At 51.0% G+C, this 18,594-nt stretch overlaps 4 protein-coding genes across 6 annotated transcripts in view; 2 read left to right on the forward strand and 2 right to left on the reverse strand.

Moving 5' to 3' along the window:
• The window catches only part of Sarm1 (sterile alpha and TIR motif containing 1), a 20,309-nt gene extending 14,569 nt beyond the window's left edge, over positions 1-5,740 (reverse strand). The window contains exon 1 of the mRNA XM_005402754.2: positions 4,872-5,740. Coding sequence (XP_005402811.1) covers positions 4,872-5,341 — 470 coding nt within the window. The 5' untranslated portion in view covers positions 5,342-5,740. The remainder of the gene's footprint in view (positions 1-4,871) is intronic.
• Positions 5,741-7,051: 1,311 nt separating this feature from the next.
• Positions 7,052-10,001, forward strand: Vtn (vitronectin). 2 transcript variants are annotated; one of them, XM_005402757.1, is made up of 8 exons: positions 7,052-7,230; positions 7,319-7,438; positions 7,517-7,858; positions 7,937-8,076; positions 8,311-8,467; positions 8,646-8,798; positions 9,228-9,584; positions 9,805-10,001. In XM_005402757.1, the coding sequence occupies exons 1-8, from the start codon at positions 7,167-7,169 to the stop codon at positions 9,915-9,917; spliced, it is 1,446 nt and encodes a 481-aa protein (XP_005402814.1). In that variant the 5' UTR covers positions 7,052-7,166; the 3' UTR covers positions 9,918-10,001. The 2 variants fall into 2 exon arrangements, with proteins under 2 accessions (XP_005402814.1, XP_005402815.1); XM_005402758.1 differs by having other exon boundaries at positions 9,228-9,548.
• Positions 10,002-10,094: 93 nt separating this feature from the next.
• Sebox (SEBOX homeobox) lies at positions 10,095-12,585 on the forward strand. Its single transcript, XM_005415252.2, has 3 exons — positions 10,095-11,067; positions 11,218-11,390; positions 11,547-12,585. Exons 1-3 carry the CDS (start codon positions 10,821-10,823, stop codon positions 11,925-11,927), a joined length of 801 nt encoding a protein of 266 aa, XP_005415309.2. The 5' UTR covers positions 10,095-10,820; the 3' UTR covers positions 11,928-12,585.
• A 1,782-nt stretch (positions 12,586-14,367) lies between these two features.
• Tmem199 (transmembrane protein 199) lies at positions 14,368-18,498 on the reverse strand. Of its 2 annotated transcripts, none has more exons than XM_005402760.1 (6): positions 18,246-18,498; positions 17,149-17,222; positions 16,771-16,860; positions 16,024-16,066; positions 15,723-15,835; positions 14,368-15,193 (listed from the first exon to the last, which is right to left on the reverse strand). In XM_005402760.1, the coding sequence occupies exons 1-6, from the start codon at positions 18,454-18,456 to the stop codon at positions 15,170-15,172; spliced, it is 555 nt and encodes a 184-aa protein (XP_005402817.1). In that variant the 5' UTR covers positions 18,457-18,498; the 3' UTR covers positions 14,368-15,169. The 2 variants fall into 2 exon arrangements, with proteins under 2 accessions (XP_005402817.1, XP_005402816.1); XM_005402759.2 differs by having other exon boundaries at positions 14,368-15,462.
• Between the last annotated feature and the right edge of the window lie 96 nt (positions 18,499-18,594).

Below are 18,594 nucleotides of genomic sequence, written 5' to 3' on the forward strand. Positions count from 1 at the left end.
AAAGAACATAAACTGGCAACTTGGACAACCCATTCGGGACCCCTCCTGTCCTCAGGAGCTATTCCTACTCCCCATTCTTACTCTCCATTCTTTTTCTCCAGTAAATTTTCATACTCTTAAAAAAAAAATTGGCAACTTCAAAGAAGTTGTATTTTTTTTTGGTTTGGTTTTTGGTGCTGCAAATACGACCTAGGCACAGGCCCTACCACTGAGCTATACCTCTAGGCTGCTTGGTTGGTCTGTCTGATTGTCTGTCTGTCTGTCTCCACTATGTAGCCCAGAGTGGTCTAAAGCTTCTATGATCCTCTTGCCTCAGCCTCCTAAGGCCTGGGAGAGATATGTGCTATCACACTCCACTTGATTTTTTTTTTTTCCAGTACTAGGGATTGAACCCAGGTCCTTAATTATACTCCCAGCCCTGTTTATTTTGAGACAGGGTCTCACTAAGTCATTAAATTGCCCACATGTGGACTGGAAGTGGTTCACACCTATAATCCTAGTGCTGGGGAGGCTGAAGCAGGAGGATAGCCATGAGTTCAAGGGCAGCCTGCGCTACACAGTGAGTTTAAGGCCAGCCTGAATTACAGAGTGAGACCCTGTCTCAAAAAAAAAAAAAAAAAATTGTCCACACATGGCTCAAAGTTGCAATCCTCCTGCCTCAGTCTCCTGAGTAGCTGAGATTACAGGTGTGTGCCATTGCACCCAGCTACAAAAGAGAAAATCCAAAATGTGAGCAAGAAAGAAAACAGATACTTTAATCCATCAGAAATTACAGAAATAAACACTAAAACAACAGCTGCCACTTTACTCCTATTAGATGGGCAAAGTCAAATGTTGAATAATACAGAGGGTTAGGGAGGCATAAGGTTACAAATGCCCCAAGCACTGTGGGTAGAGGTGCATGCTGGGCCCATCACTATGGAGACAGTATGGAAGCAATCTCTCCAAAGAGTGTCACACAGATTAGCCAGTGAACCTGGACAGGGAAACTTGCCACTGTGTTTTTTTGTGGTATGAAGAAGTTGGAGGCTGTCATCATCAAGGTAGAGATAACCTGGAGAAGAGCCCACTAGAGGACTTTAGAGCAGTAACAAGAGATTGAGCAGATGATATAACACTGCAACATGAAGAACCTTTTTTTTTTTCTGTCTTTTTGAGACCGGGTCTCGCTATGCAGTTCAGGCTGGCCTTGACCTCACTTTGTAGCCCAGGCTGGCCCCAAACTAGAAATGATCCTCCTGCCTCAGCCTCCCAAGTGCTGGGATTACAAGTGTGCACCACCACGCCCGGCTAACATGAAGAATCTTAAAAACCTAACACTGAGTAGGAAAAAGTAAGAAACAGAATGTACTGTTTATGTACATTAAAAGCATCTGCACACAAAACAAGATGAAGGATTTTACCAGAACACAGACTAGAGAGATGCCCATGAAGTATGTTGTATGGCTGCCTGTGGGGCTAGGTAAGAGGATTGTGGGCCACTAGCTGGGTGGAGAAAGGGTGATGGCATCCAGAAACAGTGTATGCAAAAGCTTGGAGGTAGCTTAGAGCTGGTGCCCTTGAGGAGCTGACTGTGTGCCCATGTTGTGGGGGCAAATGGTTTAAGAGAAGAGAGGGGAAAGAGCCAAAGATGTCCTTTGCAGACATCTCAAGGCATTTGTAGGTTATCTTTTTTCTTTTTGAGACAAGGCCTCATTATGTAGCCCAGGCTTGCCTCAGACTCATGGTGATCCTCCTTCCTCAGGCTCCTGAGTGCTGGGATTATTGGCACGTGCCACTGTGTCTGGCCTTTTAGGATACTTTGATGGCAAATGGTAAGCCAGTGAAGAACTTCAGGAAGGGAAGTGACCTGGTCATGTGTGGGTTTTAGGAAATTCACTCTGTCTACCTTCAGAGGCCAGCAGAGCAGGCAGAGTCACCACAATCCAGAAGCGGAGCGGAGGCTTCCTGTTTCCCCTACTTTCACAAATGATGTCCTCCCAGGGTAATGATACCCCAAAGACAGAGGCCAAGCCAGATAGAGTTTTTGCCCTATGAGCACCACAGTGGCTAGTCCAGAACACACCATAAGGCCAGCAAAGTTTTGCTGAGCTGAACATTAAGCTGACCATCTCAGAAGGAACAGACTGGCCCTAATCATCCACTGGAGCAGCCACACTACAGTTGTTCCTTTTACCAATGGGAAAACAAAGTCGGGGGGGGGGTCACATGACATCCCTAGGGTCACACAGCTTATGAGATATGGGGCCATACAACTAGGGTTTGAACTCGTTTGTCTCCAGAGTTCAAGAGCTTTCATCTTCACGATGTATTTTCAGATATCTAAACTTGTAGGCTATCACGATTGAGATGTACTTAAGAAATCATCTAATCCAACACTCTCATTTTCAGAAGACTCACCTAAACCCCAGTGAAAGGAAGACATTTCCCAGGAACATCAATTCAGAGTTAGGACTTTATGGTAAGTCTCTTGATTCACCTTTCCCTATATACCTGAAACCTTTCTAGAGTTAAACTGCATGCTGGTTGTGACAGTTGTTCATTCAGTTCCCAATTCTGTGTTCTGAGTGACTGTGCATCTGATGAAATGGGCATGTACTTTGGAGTCACACAGAAATGGGTTCAAATCCTAGCTCCTAAGGAGGGATCGATAGATAGATAGATAGATAGATAGATAGATAGATAGATTCCACCAAAAAAAGTATACACACTTCAGCAGTTTGCCATACTAATAACTGTCTGGAAGTTAATGGAAATACTTTGAGTACCTCTTGTAATTGTAGAGGCCAAAGGAAACTTGGATTAATTTTATGATATCTCAATGAATTTAGTATTAAAATGTTATACAATTTTTTCCTGATGTATACTTTTTGTGGGAATATATATATATATATATATATATATATATATATGCTGCTAGTACTCAGGAGGCTGAGGCAGGAGGGTTATCATGAGTTCAGGGCCAGCCTGGGCTGCACAATAGTTCAAGGACAACCTTGACTATATCACAAGACCCCATCTCAAAGAAAAATGCTTGTATGTGCACACACAGTCTCTGAAAGGATCTATAAGAAACTTGTAAATAGGAAGGGAATCAAGAGACAGAGGAAGGGGAAAGGAAAGGAAGGGAGGGGGTGGGGGAGTAAAAAGAATTAAGATGTTATGTATATGTTCCAACTCCACACTATGAATGTAATCATTATGTACTGCAAACATGTATTAATGAAAATATAAAAGAAATTTAATTCAGTGATTTGCCTCCAAAGAGGCAGTCTTGTTGGGGAGAACTTTTAGCTGTATGCCCTTTTTTGTATGCCTTTGCACTTTTTTTAAAATTTATGTGCAATAGTTTTCTGTTTTTATTTTTAGAAGACCGGTCTCTTCCATTTAGTCATTGCATATGATTGAGGAAGGCTTTTAACCCTCTGAGGATTCATGCATTATGGTGCCCTGATGAGGGCGGGATGTGAATTTAGAGGGCTGGCAGTCAGATGGGGCCCTCACTGGTGTTTTGCAGCCAGGTTTGGAGTCCCTACCACGTTGAACTTACCGTGGTAGTTCAGGGCGAAGGAAACTGTGATCTATGCACTCTGTCCTTGGTGCTGAAGTGATGCCGCATGCATGTGTGTTTCTTGGGCTCAGAGACATTAGCTAGTTGCTCTTCTCAGTAATTCTGAACCAAGGATTGCCACTTTCAGCCTTCAGAAATACCAATACTGCTTGCATCTTGCAGCCCTTCTTCTTTATGGTGCTGGTTGTACCCACTCTCCAGGGTTCTAGTTATACCTGCCCTTAAGAGTGCGTTTTAGGACAGGGCCCTGCTAGACCTGGGCTGTGCTAGACCTGGGCCTCACCATGCCTAGTGAGTTCCCACTCCATTTGCTCATCCTCCAAATTCATGGAGATCAGGGCACCTGATATTGGATGGGAGGTCAGTGACCTGTTAAACAAGCAAAACCTTACCTTGATCTCCCACCCTAAATACTCCATTCATGTATTTTTGAGAGTTGTGCCTTTTTTTTTCTTTTTTTGAGTTGTGCCATTTCTACCAACCACAAAGTGTTTTTCTTTTCCTTCTCTGAAAATGGCAAGGAAAACTGCCTAACCCATCTCCATTACTCTCATGAGGGCTGCATGAGCTGTAAGTGACTCATTCAAAGTTCTTCTAAGCCTGAGGAGCCTGGGAATTCAGGGAGAGACTGGAGCGTGAAGCCCTGGTCTGCTCTGGCATCAGAAGAGAGAGAAAGGAGTCCTCAGGGCTCCACATACTCCAGGGAGATACCAAGGGCAGGCAAAGGCTGCTGTTTGACCCCACTTACTGCATTTGGTACTGTGTGGGAAAGGGGAAGAAGACGCACACTTTGGCCCCTGTCCAGCTCTGCCCCGACTCATTCATCCCAGCAGAAAACTTTCTATTTCGATCTGCAGCTGCAGAATGAGATCACGTCTAGTCGGGAGAGAAGGCAGCACAGAAGGGCCCCCAGCCACGTGGGGCGGAGAACTACGGGTTTTTGGGCTATCAGCAATAGGATGCCATTTCCATCCAGAGAACCAGGGACAGCTCCTGTCCTACGACTCCATTCTTCCTCCTCCTGTTCCCATTACTTACCCCACCAGCCCTGGGAATGAATCCTCGCTGCACTATTAGTTTTTGTGACACGCGTGGCGTCGGACAAGTCTCTTAACTTTCCCGAGTCTGAGTTTCTTCATGTGTAACATGTAATAGAGGGGTAGTGCAATGGGGGAGGCAATGCGGTTGAGGCAGGGAAAAACAGTGCCAGGCACGCGAGACCCGGACACTCGATTGCGCTTGCCGTCCCACACCACGCGGCGCCACGCCCCACCTCCCCGCCCCGGCCCGGCGCCCTCACCGGTTCTCCGCCACCAGGATCTGCTCCAGCAGGCGCGCGGCCTGCACACGCGTCTCCAGCTCCGACGCCTGCAGCAGCCGCAACAGCAGGTCGAGGCCGCCATCCAGGCGGATGGCGTCGCATAGACCCTGGGCCACCTCGCGGCCCACGGCCGGGAGCAGCCAGGCCTCCTCCACCAGCTGGAAGACCTCAACGAGGCCCGCGCCCACGGCCCGAGCGGCGCCCGCCTGCTTCAGCGCTGATAGCGCCTGCTGCAGCTCGGGCAGCGCACGCTCCAGGGCGCCCTGCACCTCGGCCCCCACTCCGGGCGACACCTCGCGGGGCCCGCGGCCGCCCGTAGCCCACCACGGACCCGCGCCGCCGCCTCCATCCTGCCCGGGCACAGTCAGCCTCTCGGAGCCGGCCCGCGGTCCAGACATGGTGAAGAAGCCGCACAGCTTGTGGGCGGAGAGGAGCAGCGTCAGGACCATGGGCGCGGGGCTGCGGGGCACATTCCCCGCCTGGAGGGGCGGAACCGGGCGGAGACCCCGACCTGGGAGCAGCGAGAGCGGAGAGCGGGCGGCCGGGAAGGAGACGCTCGGAGCGTGATGCAGAGAAGGCCGCCCCGCAAGGGCGCTGGCCCGAAGTTTGGGGGAAGGGGAGCCCACGCTGGGGCGCAGAGGCTGGGGAAGGGGATGCGAGCCCAGATTCAGCGAGCGGGCAGAAGGCGGGAATGGGAAGGCAAAAGACGCATCCAGATGCGAGAGGGAGAGAAGGCAGCGGCCAGAACAAAGCGCTGCTCTAGCTGGGGTTTGGCTGGGCAGAGAGATGCGGGTCAGTAGCCACGCCCCTGAGCGGCGAGTCGGGAGGGGAGGCCCCGCCTCTGGTCTCGGGGGACTCCGCCCCCTCCGCGTGTACAGCCCCACCCCTACCGCCTTCGCGAGCCACGCCCACACCCCCGGCCCTCTCGCAGTCCCTGTCCTGCCCTGGTTGTGGAGGAAGAGGGTGGAGAGATGAACGCCTCTGAGTGTGCCTGCTCCGCTCCTAGTGGTTAAAGCAATTGCAGTAATTCCACAGGATTTTTGTTCTTTTTGTTTTTTTCTGCCGTGCTAGGGAAGGAACTCAAGGCCTCGCCATGCTAGACAAGCACTCTACCGCTAATCTACATCCCCAGCCCCTGCACAACTCTTGAGGACCTTTTATGCATGATTCTCAAATAAGCCTCACAACACTCCTGTGGCCTAGGATTACTGTTCCATTTTACAGCTGAGGTTCCTGAGCTCCACAGAGATCAGAATGCTCAAAGGCCAACTCTCCTCCGAGTACAGGACAGAAAACAGCAGTTTAAAACTCAAAATCAGCCGGGTGTGGTGGTGCATACCTGTAATCCCAGCACTCAGGAGGCTGAGGCAGGAGGATTGTTGCAAATTCGAGACCAGCCTGGGCTACAAAGTGAGCTCAAGTTCAGCCTGAACTGCATAGTGAGGCCCTGTCTCAAAAAGACAAAAATAAATAAACAAACAAACAAACAAACTCACTCTCTACAGAGCAGGAGGCTGGTGGTGGGGACAGAGTGGCCTGCCCAGGAACAGTGAATTAGTGGCAGCTTCAGGAATTTAATCTGGTTCACTGTGATTTAGTTCAGTGTTTGCTATGCTGTGAAGACCAGTTTGGAGGGACTGATGCACTCAGAAAGAGAAGCCAGAAAGGAAACCTTGTACTTTTATGATAAAAAAGGAAAACTTCCCCAGAGAGCATACCCTGTCTCTCCTGCCGCCCTAAATACACAGCAGATGTGGACGAGCACCTAGCTAGAGATAGGCCTAATCAAACAAACCATGGATCAATAACCATGTATGAGAAGAAACTTAAAGCTACCCTGGGCATTTTGTCTGGTCCAGTTCATGTAATCTCTCAACACCTCATGAGGCAAGGTATTATAGTCCCACTTTACAGAAAAGAGAACTAAAACCCAGAGAGGTTAAAAAGTTTGTTGAGTGAGTGACAGCATGAATCTTACGCTGTATTTCATGGAATGCCTGTCCTGATGACCCGATGACCTAGAGTTTAGCAAGCATTCTATTTCCCAGCTCTCTCAGGCCCAAGGTTCTGGGAATGTGATCCTTTGGTGCAGCAGCCTTTAGAGCCAGGAAACTGGGGGCTGGGTTTGAGGTTAAGCAAACAGAGCAACAGAAAAGGCAGCTGTTCTTCTCCAGCCTTCCTGCCCTATCTGGCCTTTCCCTCCCGCCAGCAGCAGAGCACAGACTTCAGGAGCTCAGAGCCCAGCTACCCAGGCCCTCAGCTGGAGGTCCTGCCATGGCACCCCGGAGGCCCCTTCTCATGCTGGCCCTGCTGGCATGGATTGCTCTGGCCGACCAAGGTGCAGGAGGGTATTGGTGGCAATGCGGTGGGGGGTGGCCGAGGGTGGCCCAGGCTTGGCCGCGCCAACTAACACCCCCTCTCCGTAGAGTCATGCAAGGGGCGCTGCACTGAGGGTTTCAATGCTGACAAGAAGTGTCAGTGTGACGAGCTGTGTTCTTACTACCAGAGCTGCTGCAATGACTACATGGCTGAGTGCAAGCCCCAAGGTGTGTTCTGAGCCCAGGGGTGTAGGCCTTGGAGTCCCTCTGCCGTTGGAAACTCATTACTGCCCACTCTGCCTGCAGTGACTCGTGGGGATGTATTCATGCGGCCAGAAGATGAGTATGGAATCTATGATTATGAGGCCAAGGACAACACCAACGACCTCTCACAGACGGAGAGCCCTTTCCTGAGCCCTGACTTGCAGTCTCAGCCTGAAGGGACCTCTGAGCCGGCACCTAGCCCGAACACTGAGGAAGAGGCTCCTACGTTTGAAGCAAGCACCCAAGGGCCTGAAGTGGGGACCTCAGGGCCTCAGGCCACTGATCAAGGAGCCCGTGAGTCCCCAGCAGAGGAAGAACTGTGCAGCGGCAAGCCTTTTGATGCCTTCACTGACCTCAAGAATGGTTCCATCTTTGCCTTCCGAGGTGACTCCAGGGGCAGGTCCCGGGGGTCGGGGTCTACCACAGGAGCACCTCTCCCTCACACAGCCTTCCTCACTCTAGGGCAGTACTGCTACGAGATAGATGAAACAGCAGTGAGGCCTGGGTACCCCAAGCTCATCCGAGATGTCTGGGGCATCGAGGGCCCCATTGATGCTGCCTTCACCCGAATCAACTGTCAGGGGAAGACCTACCTCTTCAAGGTGCCAGGCCCAGGGGCTGTGGGGCCAGGTAGCAGGCAACTATGAAGGGACTGGGAGCTGGTATGCCAGGGCCATGGCGGGCAGGAAGGCCGGAACTGGAGCTCTGTGGTACCTGGCCAGGGCCCGGAGCTGGAGACAGCCCATCTATGGTCTGGGCCTCTGTCTCTGCCCAGCTATGGCTGGCCGCATCTATATTTCATCTATTCACTCCATTTTGCCTTCCCTGTCTCTTAGGGTAACCAGTATTGGCGCTTTGAAGATGGCATCCTGGACCCGGATTTCCCTCGAAACATCTCTGAAGGCTTCAGTGGCATCCCAGACGACTTGGATGCAGCCTTGGCGCTCCCTGCCCACAGCTACAGCGGCCGGGAGCGGGTCTACTTCTTCAAGGGTACTTGGTGGTGGGGGGAGAATGGGTGGGTACAGTGGTGGAGGGTCTTTGTTCCCTTCCACAATTCCTTGGGAACAGGCCCCAGCATATATGCCCCCACCCTGCATGAAGAGATCCTAGCTTCAGGAGCCCCTGGGCTCTCCAGCCTTGTTCAGACCCACCCTCCGGGTTTCCCCAGGGAAACAGTACTGGGAGTACGCGTTCCAGAACCAGCCCAGCCAGGAGGAGTGTGAAGGCAGCTCCCCGTCTGCTGTGTTTGAGCACTTTGCCCTGCTGCAGCGGAACAGCTGGGAGGACATCTTTGAGTTGCTTTTCTGGGGCAGATCCTCCGGTAAGGGAAGAGGGCAAGGAGGGCGGGGAGCCCCCAGGAAGAGGTAAGGTTGGGCTGTCGGGAGGGCTTGTGACTGGGGGGCTATTGATCAAGAGCTGTTTGCTCAGACTGGACTTTGCTTTTGTTGACCTTTGTGGGGAGGCTTGGCTCCACTTTGACCCCACAGCTTGGACTTTGCCTAGCACAGCCAGCAGAGGGAGGGGCTGTGGCTGAGGGGCTAGCGTGCCCTGAGGTTTGGGGAGATGACATCACGGATATGGTGGAGCAAGGACACAGGAAAGGACACTGGACAGAAAACCTGAGGCTTAGGTGCTGGGCTCTGCCACCAGCTTGCTGTAGCTAGGCATAGCCAGTGAGCTTTAAAGGATCTGTTGGAGAGGGCAGGTCCCGGGCCCCTTACGTTCCCCATTGATCTCTTCCCTGCCACAGGTGGTGTCAGAGCGCCCCAGTTCATCAGCCGGGACTGGCATGGTGTGCCCGGGAAAGTGGATGCCGTGATGCCTGGCCGCATCTACATCTCAGGCTCTACACTCCCCTCTCCCCGGGCCAAGAAGCAAAAGTCTAGACATCGCAGCCGCAAACGCTACCGTTCACGCGGCAGCCGCAGTCGCAGCCGCAGCCGCAGCAGCAGCCAGAACTCCCAGCGGCCGTCCCGTTCCCTCTGGCTGTCCTTGTTCTCCAGTGAGGAGACCGGGCTGGAAGCCTACAACTACGATGACTATGAGATGAGCTGGCTTGTGCCTGCCACCTGTGAGCCCATTCAGAGTGTCTACTTCTTCTCAGGAGGTGGGAGCCTCTGCCTCCCCAAGCTGGCCTGGCCTTCCCTGCTAGCCTTGGTCCCCACGGGCTGACCACAGTCTGCAGGCGGTAGCCCCAGGAAGCCAGGCCAGGAGCCTCTTGCTGCATTGTAGATGGCCACTTTCCCTTCTGGGGGTCTTCTTTCTCAGGACAAGAGTGGGCGGGTTCAGGCTGGGTCTCACCCACCCCTTCCTGTCTTCTCTTTCAGACAAGTACTACCGAGTCAACCTTCGCACACGCCGAGTGGACACTGTGAACCCTCCCTACCCACGCTCTATTGCGCAGTACTGGCTGGGGTGCCCAGCCCTAGACCGCCTGTAGGAATCAGAGCCCACACAGCTGGAACTCCATAGCTCCCTCCACTAGCTTGCGCATCCCAGACTAATAAAGGTCCCTTGACCCTGAGTTTAAGACTACTTATTGTGTTGATTGGGGTAGGCAGACCCCTGCCTGGTTAAAGGAGGGGAAGGTAGGCTGTCAGGGCAACCTGAGGGGAGAAAGAGAGAAGAACCTTGCTGTGTCCATCCCGTGCTGGGCTCAGGCAGCAGAACAACTGGTTAGACATCTTTGAGGAGTTGCTTTTCTGGGGTAGATCCTCTGGTATGGGAGGAGGGCAAGCCTTGCTTCTGCCTCAGGAGGACTGAGGCTGAGGTATGGAGAGATGGGGAAAGATAGGACTGGAAGGAAATTCCCATGTAGCCCCTGAGCAAAGCAGCCCAGAAGACTCCCAAAGAAGAGAACTGTAACCATCTCTCTTAATCCTCCAATGGTGCACATGGGACCTCCTCTAGTTCCAGGTTCCTGGACTTCGGGAAGCCCATCTGGGCTCTTGAGTGACCAGCCACAGTGGGTTAGATGCAAGAAAAGATCTAGAGCAGCCCCAAGGGCAATCTGGTAGTGACATCTGTTCCCCAGCTGTGCTGAGAGCTGGTGGCTCCTGCCCATGTGCTGCCCCATCATCCTTCTTATCCTATCTAGCTTCACTGGCCAGTCCTAGGGTTGTGGAATAGAACTCCACACACTCTCCCCTGAAGGCAGCCAGGACCAGGGAACTGAGGGCTCCACAGGGAGCAGCCAAAGACCTGGAGCATTGGAAATATTTCTGTGGCTCCGTGGAAGGGATTTTCATGAGGTTTAGGAGTGCAGGCACAGGTTGCCAGAGGCTGCGGTTTGAACCAGAAGCTGGGGCCCCATTTCCCTTGGTGGAGCTCAGAAGGGGCAGGGATGTTCAAATTTATCCCACTCGTAACCCTGTCAGCCCTGATCATGCCCCTGGCCTCCCCTCCCTCGTGGACTTCTCTGATTTGCTTTAGCTGGACTCTTAAGCCTCTCCTGGGGGCGGGACCAGTCACTCTGAGCAGCATAAAGCCCCCAGCAGATGGGTGTGGTGTGAGCACAGCCCGGGCATGGCCCTCTGGCTTGTTGCCCTCTGCCAGCTCCACGGCCAGCCCCATGGAGCCATCTTCAGCAGGTGACCTAATGGGAAGAGGGTGGGCAGGCCCAGGAGGGGGCAAGGTATGGTGGGGAACACTGGAGAGGGCGGGGAGGAAGTTTGCGGGGTCTGTGGAAGGATCTGAGGCTGGGTAGAGACGCTTACAGGAAGTTCTGGCTTCACTCTCAGCCCCGCCTGCAGACCGTGCCAGTGAGTTGGGTCCCCACCGGAGAAAGAGGACCACCTTCAGCATTGGGCAGCTGCTGGAGCTGGAGCGGGTGTTTGCAGCATGGCCCTACCCTGATATCGGCACTCGAGAGCACCTGGCCAGGGTCACCTGCCTGCCTGAGGCCAAGATACAGGTGAGCTGTGACCCCTTGGGCCTGGGCACTCTCACTCAGCCAACTTTGAGCTTGACCTGCAGCCTCTCCTCTGGGCATTCTACCTGCGGGTTGTTTCCCCTGGTGCAGGGGAGGGGTTGTTTGAGCCAGAAAAGACCCTTTTGCCTTCCCTACCAGGTATGGTTCCAGAACCGCAGGGCCAAGAGAATCAAGCACAGGAAGCCAGGAGGACTCGATTCCAGGCCTGAATGTCCCCAGAAGTGCCACTCTCTTCCACACACACCCCAGCAGCCCTGGGAGCCCCAAATGGTGGGCCAGCCTCTACCTGCCACCACCACAGCTCACCGCACCTCAGCGTGTCTGCAGGCTTCCTGTAAAGCTCCCATCTGGGGTCTAGGGCAGGGCTGGACAGGGGCTAAAGTTGCAGCCCCATGGGGACCAGCTGGGGTTCCAGGAGTCCACCCTTCTTTGGAGGTAGCTACTCCTCAGACCTCACTGGGCAGCCTGTCTGACCTTATTTATGCCTCAGCCATTGTCACCAATGTGGATCACTCTTAACCCAGAGGCAGAATTTGTAAGATCCCTCCTCCTTTGGCTCTTGTATCCCACCTCTGTTTACACAAAGGAGTTTTCTAATACGAATTTAGCTCCCTTTCACTGACCTCCAGGCCAGTGCAGGTGCAGGTCTCCTGCAGTGACTGGGGTTTGGCTCCTGCTACCTGGCACCCTAGCCTTTCCTGAGGTAGATGCCCAGTGTCTTGGTAGGAGTCTATGTTACCCCCTCCACTGTCACATCTGGTTCCCGATTCTCATCCCAGGTGACCTCGCTCTAAAAAGGGGACAGCCACTGTTTGATGAGGGCCATTTAGGCCATTACCTAACTAACTGCTAAGCAAGCAGGAGACAAGAGTGCTGCTCCAAATCTGAATTGCTGGGGACCCACGCTTATGGTTCAGGGGCCCCTCTCCTGACCACCTGCTGCCTGGACAATTAATTTCTATGGTTCTGAAGGGGGAGTGATATGAAAGCAATAAAGTAGAAACAGGAGCTGGGGCTTAGGGTGGTTTAATTTTCACAAAGATCATATTGGCTGTCCTCTGATGTGGGCCTATGGGGACCCGACAGATTTAGGGTGGAGGGGGTACACCAACAATGGGTCTTGGTATCCTCATCTGTATGTAATACCAACTAATCTCCAAATAAAACCTTAACTCTGTACCTTAATCTGGATTGTTGTGTACTGCAAATGAACGGGGACAAGGGCCATTTGCCTTGGAAATTTATCTCCATCACCTAATCCCTAAATAGGGCCAGGTTCCATGCAGAGTGGGTGGGAGGTATTACCCAGGCTTCTGCTGGGAGGGATGGTTAATTGAAGGGTTTAGGGCTCTGACAGACCCTGTGGAGGTGGGAGCCTCTGCTGGTACCGTCCTGGTCCCAGTGTTTCCAGAGACTTCCATGAAAAGCAGTTTTTTTTTTTTTTTTTTTGTCTTTTTTGAGACAGGGTCTCACTATGCAGTTCAGGCTGGCCTTGAGCTCACTTTGTAGCCCACGCTGGTCTCGAACTTGCAATGATCCTCCTGCCTCAGCCTCTGAGTGCTGGGATTACAGGTGTGCGTCACCACGCCCAGCGAAAAAGGAGTTTGTGATCAGTCTATGCTAGACTGATTGATTGATTGATTTGTCTTTTTGAGACAGGGTCTTGCTATGCAGTTCAGGCTGGCCTTGAACTCACGTTGTAGCCTAGCCTGGCCTCAAACTCGAAGTGATCCTCCTGCCTCAGGCTCTTGAGTGCTGGGATTCCAGGTGTGCGCCACTACCCCTGGCTATGAGCTAGATTTAAACCCCAGCTCTGTGATCCAAGTAGAAACTCTCTGAAACTGATTAAGCTTGAAAGGCAGGATGGTAATATTTGCTTCCTCCCCATTTTAGAAATTTTTTAGCTGGTCATAGGTGATGCATGCCTGTAATCCCAGCACTTGGGGAGGCTGAGGCAGGAGGATCCCTTAGAGTTTGAGGCCAGCCCAGGCTACGTAGTGAGCTCAAGTTCAGCTTGTACTACATAGCTGGACCCTGTCTCAAAAACAACTTCCCCAAACCTGAAAATAGAAATTTTTTACATGGTCTCTCTGCTGCTCCAACCAGGAAGCTGGTAAGGCCTCAAACTTCTTGTTCCCCTGACCTCTTGCTAAGCACTTCCTGGACCCAGGGTGTGTTGGAGAAAGCATGGTACAGTCAGAGGAAGTGGCTAAGGCAGGGTTCCCTTCTATGCAAAGAACTGGAGGACAGGACAACTGATTCCTAAGCCTAACTCTGCCCTTGCAGATGGAACCCTCCTTGCAGTGGCCATTTCCTCATCATTACTAGGCAGGAGCTAGGTCTTTTGTATCTATCCCCAGAGGCTACCAGTGCTAGGCACACAGTAAGGTCTCAATGCCACTGAAGGCTGTAGGCTTGTGAGGAGGGAGCTGAGGTCCAATGGCAGACTTCTTCCTAATGAATGGGGTGGCGGGGGTAGATTCCAATTTCATTACGAGAGTCTCCCCACCCCAGGGACCAGCATGTGCTTAGGATTCTGATAAAGTTAAAATGTCTTTAACATTTGGAAGTCTTCTAACCTAACCTCAGGTATTCGGCTGGGGGAGTGTGTGGAAGCTGGAGGCCATGTGGCAGCTGAGCCCAGAGTGCAGGTGTGGGCACAGCCACAAATCCCCACAAGGCTTCAGTGCAGCTTTCTACCCAATCCTCTACAGTTCAGGTTACCAGAATACTGTAAAATGCCACTTACACAGGGCATGATGGTGCACGCCTGTAATCCTGGCACTTGGGAAGCTGAGGCAGGAGGATCGTTGTGAGTTCGAGGCCAGCCTGGGCTACAAAGTGAGCTCAAGACCAGCCTAAACTGGTGAGATCCTGTCTCAAAAAAAAAAAAAAAAAAAAAAAGCCACTTACATTTTCTCATAGCTGACACATCTCCCAACCAATAAAAACAGGCAAATTTTGTTGAGAAAATGTTTATTGGGCTGGTGAGTGTACAATTTATACAAACAAAAGCTTTGGAAAAAACAAAGACTACAGGATTGTGTACAATGAATGAAGAGGAAGACAATTCTACTGTTAGCAGATGCTACACAAGTCTCAGAAGTATGGAAATCTTTGTGCTTTGTACTATTTGTCACCAACTTCAAGTAAGAATACAACTAGACACAATAAATTATTTATTGGGTAAGTAACTGGGGCCGACACCTTTTTACCTGCCTTATATAGGCAGATTCTATCATCACGCTACCATTTAAGTTTTCAGAGGTTTAATAATATTACGCAGAGACATCCAGACAATGTAAGAGTCTTTGGGTCCACTTAACAGAGGAAGGATCACAGTTGGTTATTTGATCCCTCTGGGCCTGTTTTGGCTTCTGGAAATGGGGGCCGATGCCATTTCCGTTTCCAAAACAGTAGCTGCCTGGCTTCAGTTCCACCATCTTGTACCAACCCGTTTTGCTCTTCCTGGGTATCTATCTTCTAATCAGTTCTCCTTCCAGCATAGACTGCAGAGGTGAAGCCTTTTTCTCCTTTCTTGGAGGCTTCTGCTCTCAATTACGGCCCTGCTCCAAAGGCGTGTGCACTAGGACAAGTTCAAGGCAGTACAAGGCAGTACTTCTGGGGAGGCCTGGATTCCATTTACTCCTGATGGAAAAAGCCCAGTCCAAGCAGTGCTCAGAATGGACTGGAGCAGGCAGATGGGCAATGGGTTCAGGAGAAGATACCGAGAAACCAGCTCTTTTACTTTTGAAGAAGTATCATCCCAATCTTCTCTGCTCATTCTGGAAATTTATAGAAAATGGGACTCCTCATAGACACAGCAGGTGTCCTGGTTTGGTTCCTGACTAATTAGAGCTGAGTAAAAGAAGCCTCATGGGCTGACTGAGTCACTGATTGGCAGCCGGGAGCCTGAGGACCCCAAAATCTTCTGCAGTCTCTGATGATGAAGCACTAGTCACAGCTCTCCCAGCTCCCCTTCCACTGCCCGCACCATGACATACAGTTCAGCTAGGCCTACCACTGAGGCGACAATTAATGCAGCCAGCACCCGCTAAGGAAGAAGAGAAACAGGCTTAGGGGATACAGAACTCCCAAACCAGCCCCTAAATTGGAGGAAAGGGAGAGGGGTCCTGGCTTCTCTTGGGATTATTTATTATCCCCCACCACAAATGCTGAAGGGCGCAAATGCTTCCCTTGTTTATTGCATAAATACATGCTCAGTTTTGTACCTGTGCAAGGTACTTCCACATATTCTCCTTTTCCCACTAATACCCCTACCCGCAGCACTTTGCCTGCCCAATGTCAACTCACCGAGGCCATTTCTGTGAAGACATACTGGCTTCCAAGGTAAGTGCAGACAAATGCAGCTGCCACCGTCACAATGAAGTTGAAGATGGTGATGACCAGAGCCTTCACTGATCTCACTTTAGGGAAAAGCCCAGAGGAGAAACCTTGAGGTCATCCTTCTCCAGGAGGCTCTCTTACCTCAATCCACTGAGTTCTCTTAAGAGTATGTCTGAATAGCTCAGCCTGTAGCCCAGGATGGTGGGGTGGGAAGGCCATAACCCACCTCAAGCAGAGGCTTTGGCAGCCTGGTTTCCTAGGATCTTACCTTGCTTTCCCAAGTCACTGAGAGTCCCACCATGCCGAGAATCCTGGGCAAAAGAGATGCAACAGCAGAGAATTTCAGGATAGAAGCAGCCCAAGGGTAGCCCAGACAGCTCCTATTTATTGGTCTAGGCTCAGCCCTCTCTATTCCTTAATAAATTAACTCTGCATTCTCCATGGATTCCTTTGTCTAGAACCAATCTGCCTCTTTTCTGTGCCACAAATCAAGCATTACAGAGAAAAGGACATAGGTTCCAAATACCCATCTGTTCCTTTCCCGTTTCAGGGCAGCAGCACATCAGAAAGTAATAGGGAGTTCTGTCAATAAAAAAGACTCCAAGGCTCATCCCTATATCTACAATGTTTTAAGAATTAATCACCATCCAAGCCAAGAGTCTTGATGAAAAGCTGTGTATGGTGGTGCACACCTGTCATCTCAGCACTTGGGAGGCTGAGGTAAGAGGACTGTTGTGAGTTCAAGACCGCCTGAGCTACAAAGTGAGCTCAAGGTCAACCTGAACTGCATTGTGAGACCTGTCTCAAAAAGACCAAAAAAAAAAAAAACAAAAAAGTCTCAGTAATAAGTTTGGAATTACAGTTTATACGCAACATAGAACACCTATGGTCCCATAATACTACACAAACCAAGGTCTTATGTTGTTTCTTCCCTCTATACTTCTTTCTAGGGCAGAGCCCTGTTTTTAGGGGTAATCAGTCCATGTACTGCGTGTACTGGAAAGCACACTCTTACCTGACAGGTGACATTGCGAGTGATCCGCTTATATTCCTCATTGGCCAGGTGTATCTTAATCTTCTCCAGTCGGGCAACTAACTCTGGGTTCTGCGGTAGAAGAATTATATGAAAAGAACGACATTCTTCTATGTATTTCTTGCTAGAAAGTAGGTCAGTCTTTGGTTCCAGGGGCACAGAGACCCACATGCCTGCCAGTCATATTTCCACTGCTTTGGAAACTGATTTTTGGATATAAGTTTCCCAAACCTGTCAAATACAGAAGACTCTCTCATCCTAGAGCCTGAAGATTTAACACAAATTTTGAAGCCCCCAAACTGACTAATAAATTTGATGCCTAACTCAATAACTATTCTCACAAATATATCCTGTACTTACTCGAGGAGGCTTCACAACCTCTGGGAGGTAGATTTCACTGCCTTCTAAAAGCTCATGAAGATATAGTGTGGAACCTGGGGGGAAAAATATTTCCAATAGTGATCTACTGAACTGAGGTTGAAAGATTAAGATCAGTAAAGGGTCTACCAAAATAAAACACGGCCATCCGCATGTCAACCTATCCTCAGGATGATTTTCAAATTGGGGAAAATTCTACCTATTTTCTAGCGCTGCACAGCAACTGTAACTGTCACTTCACCCTGCAAAAGTGACCACCAACACTTAATACTTTGCTTTTGGGTTAGGTCATAGTGATGTCAAATACTGATGAGATCATTTCTTTCTACGGTTTTTTAGTTCTAGTAGTTGAGCAGTCTACTTTGTACTTCTGGCTGGGCTATGTAAATCCTGGCTAAACACCTTTGCTGAAGGTTTGTCTTATTCTCTCTAACAGATAAGGAAATAGAGGCTCAGGGAGGAAAAATGACTTCTTCAGGGGGAATTACCGACAGATGTAGGACTAGGACTTATATGCCACTACTTCAGAAATTTCAAGGTAGATTTTCTCTTAAAAAAACAACAAAAAAAGCACATTTTATTACTCTTGCTTTTGAGATGGAAAACAATCCAAATTTCCAAAAGGGCAAGCTCAGTAAGCTAAGTTGGTTCCTACTGTGGTGAAAAAGGAAGAAACCGAACCTGGCACATGGTACTGGGTCGGAACCTGGGCTTTCTCTTTTTTAAAAATTTTTTTATTTTTTGGTACCGGGAATCGAACTCATGACCTCAGGCTTGCCAGGCAAGCACTGATGCCACTGAGCTATATCCCCGGCCCTGTCCTGGGCTTTCTCGAGGGTCAGGCGGGCCTGGCTGTGCTTACCAGACGACACTCAAAAAAACAGTCTATACAACACAAATAAAAATCCACGAAAAATTCCCACAGGGGTGGAGAAAGGAATGGTGGCCCTGGGGTTTATGAAGAGATTGCTGGATTGGCTACACGATTACACCGCAGGCGTGGGAGCGGGATGGAAAAGATCTCAGGTGGGAGCAGATCCAGAAACAACGAGGCGCCCTCGGACTGGACACGGGCTCACCCCTTTCTCTGAGATGCTGGTGCAGATCCCGGATCAGACGGAAGGAAACCAAGCGTCGAGGGCCACTGGGACTAGTACCATTCGCGCGCTTCTTTCCCAGAGCGGCCTCAAGCTCGGCCCGCAGCTTCCGGGGCAGCTTCTCTGACTGTAACTCCCCGCCAGGCCCCAGAGCGCGCACCAGACGCTCTCCTACCACCAACGAAGACGCCATGTCTAGCCCGCTCTAAGATCAGCTGATTCCCCAAACTCGGACTTCCGGGTGCGCGCCGGAAGTGGCGCAAGCCGAGGGGCGGGGAGAGGCAGGGCGCAGGGCCAAGGGGGCGGGCGCGGTCGCAGGGCAGTGTGGGGC

This window comes from Chinchilla lanigera, unplaced genomic scaffold (assembly GCF_000276665.1).
Source record: "Chinchilla lanigera isolate Chin_1 unplaced genomic scaffold, ChiLan1.0 scaffold00080, whole genome shotgun sequence".
Lineage (NCBI taxonomy): Eukaryota > Metazoa > Chordata > Mammalia > Rodentia > Chinchillidae > Chinchilla > Chinchilla lanigera.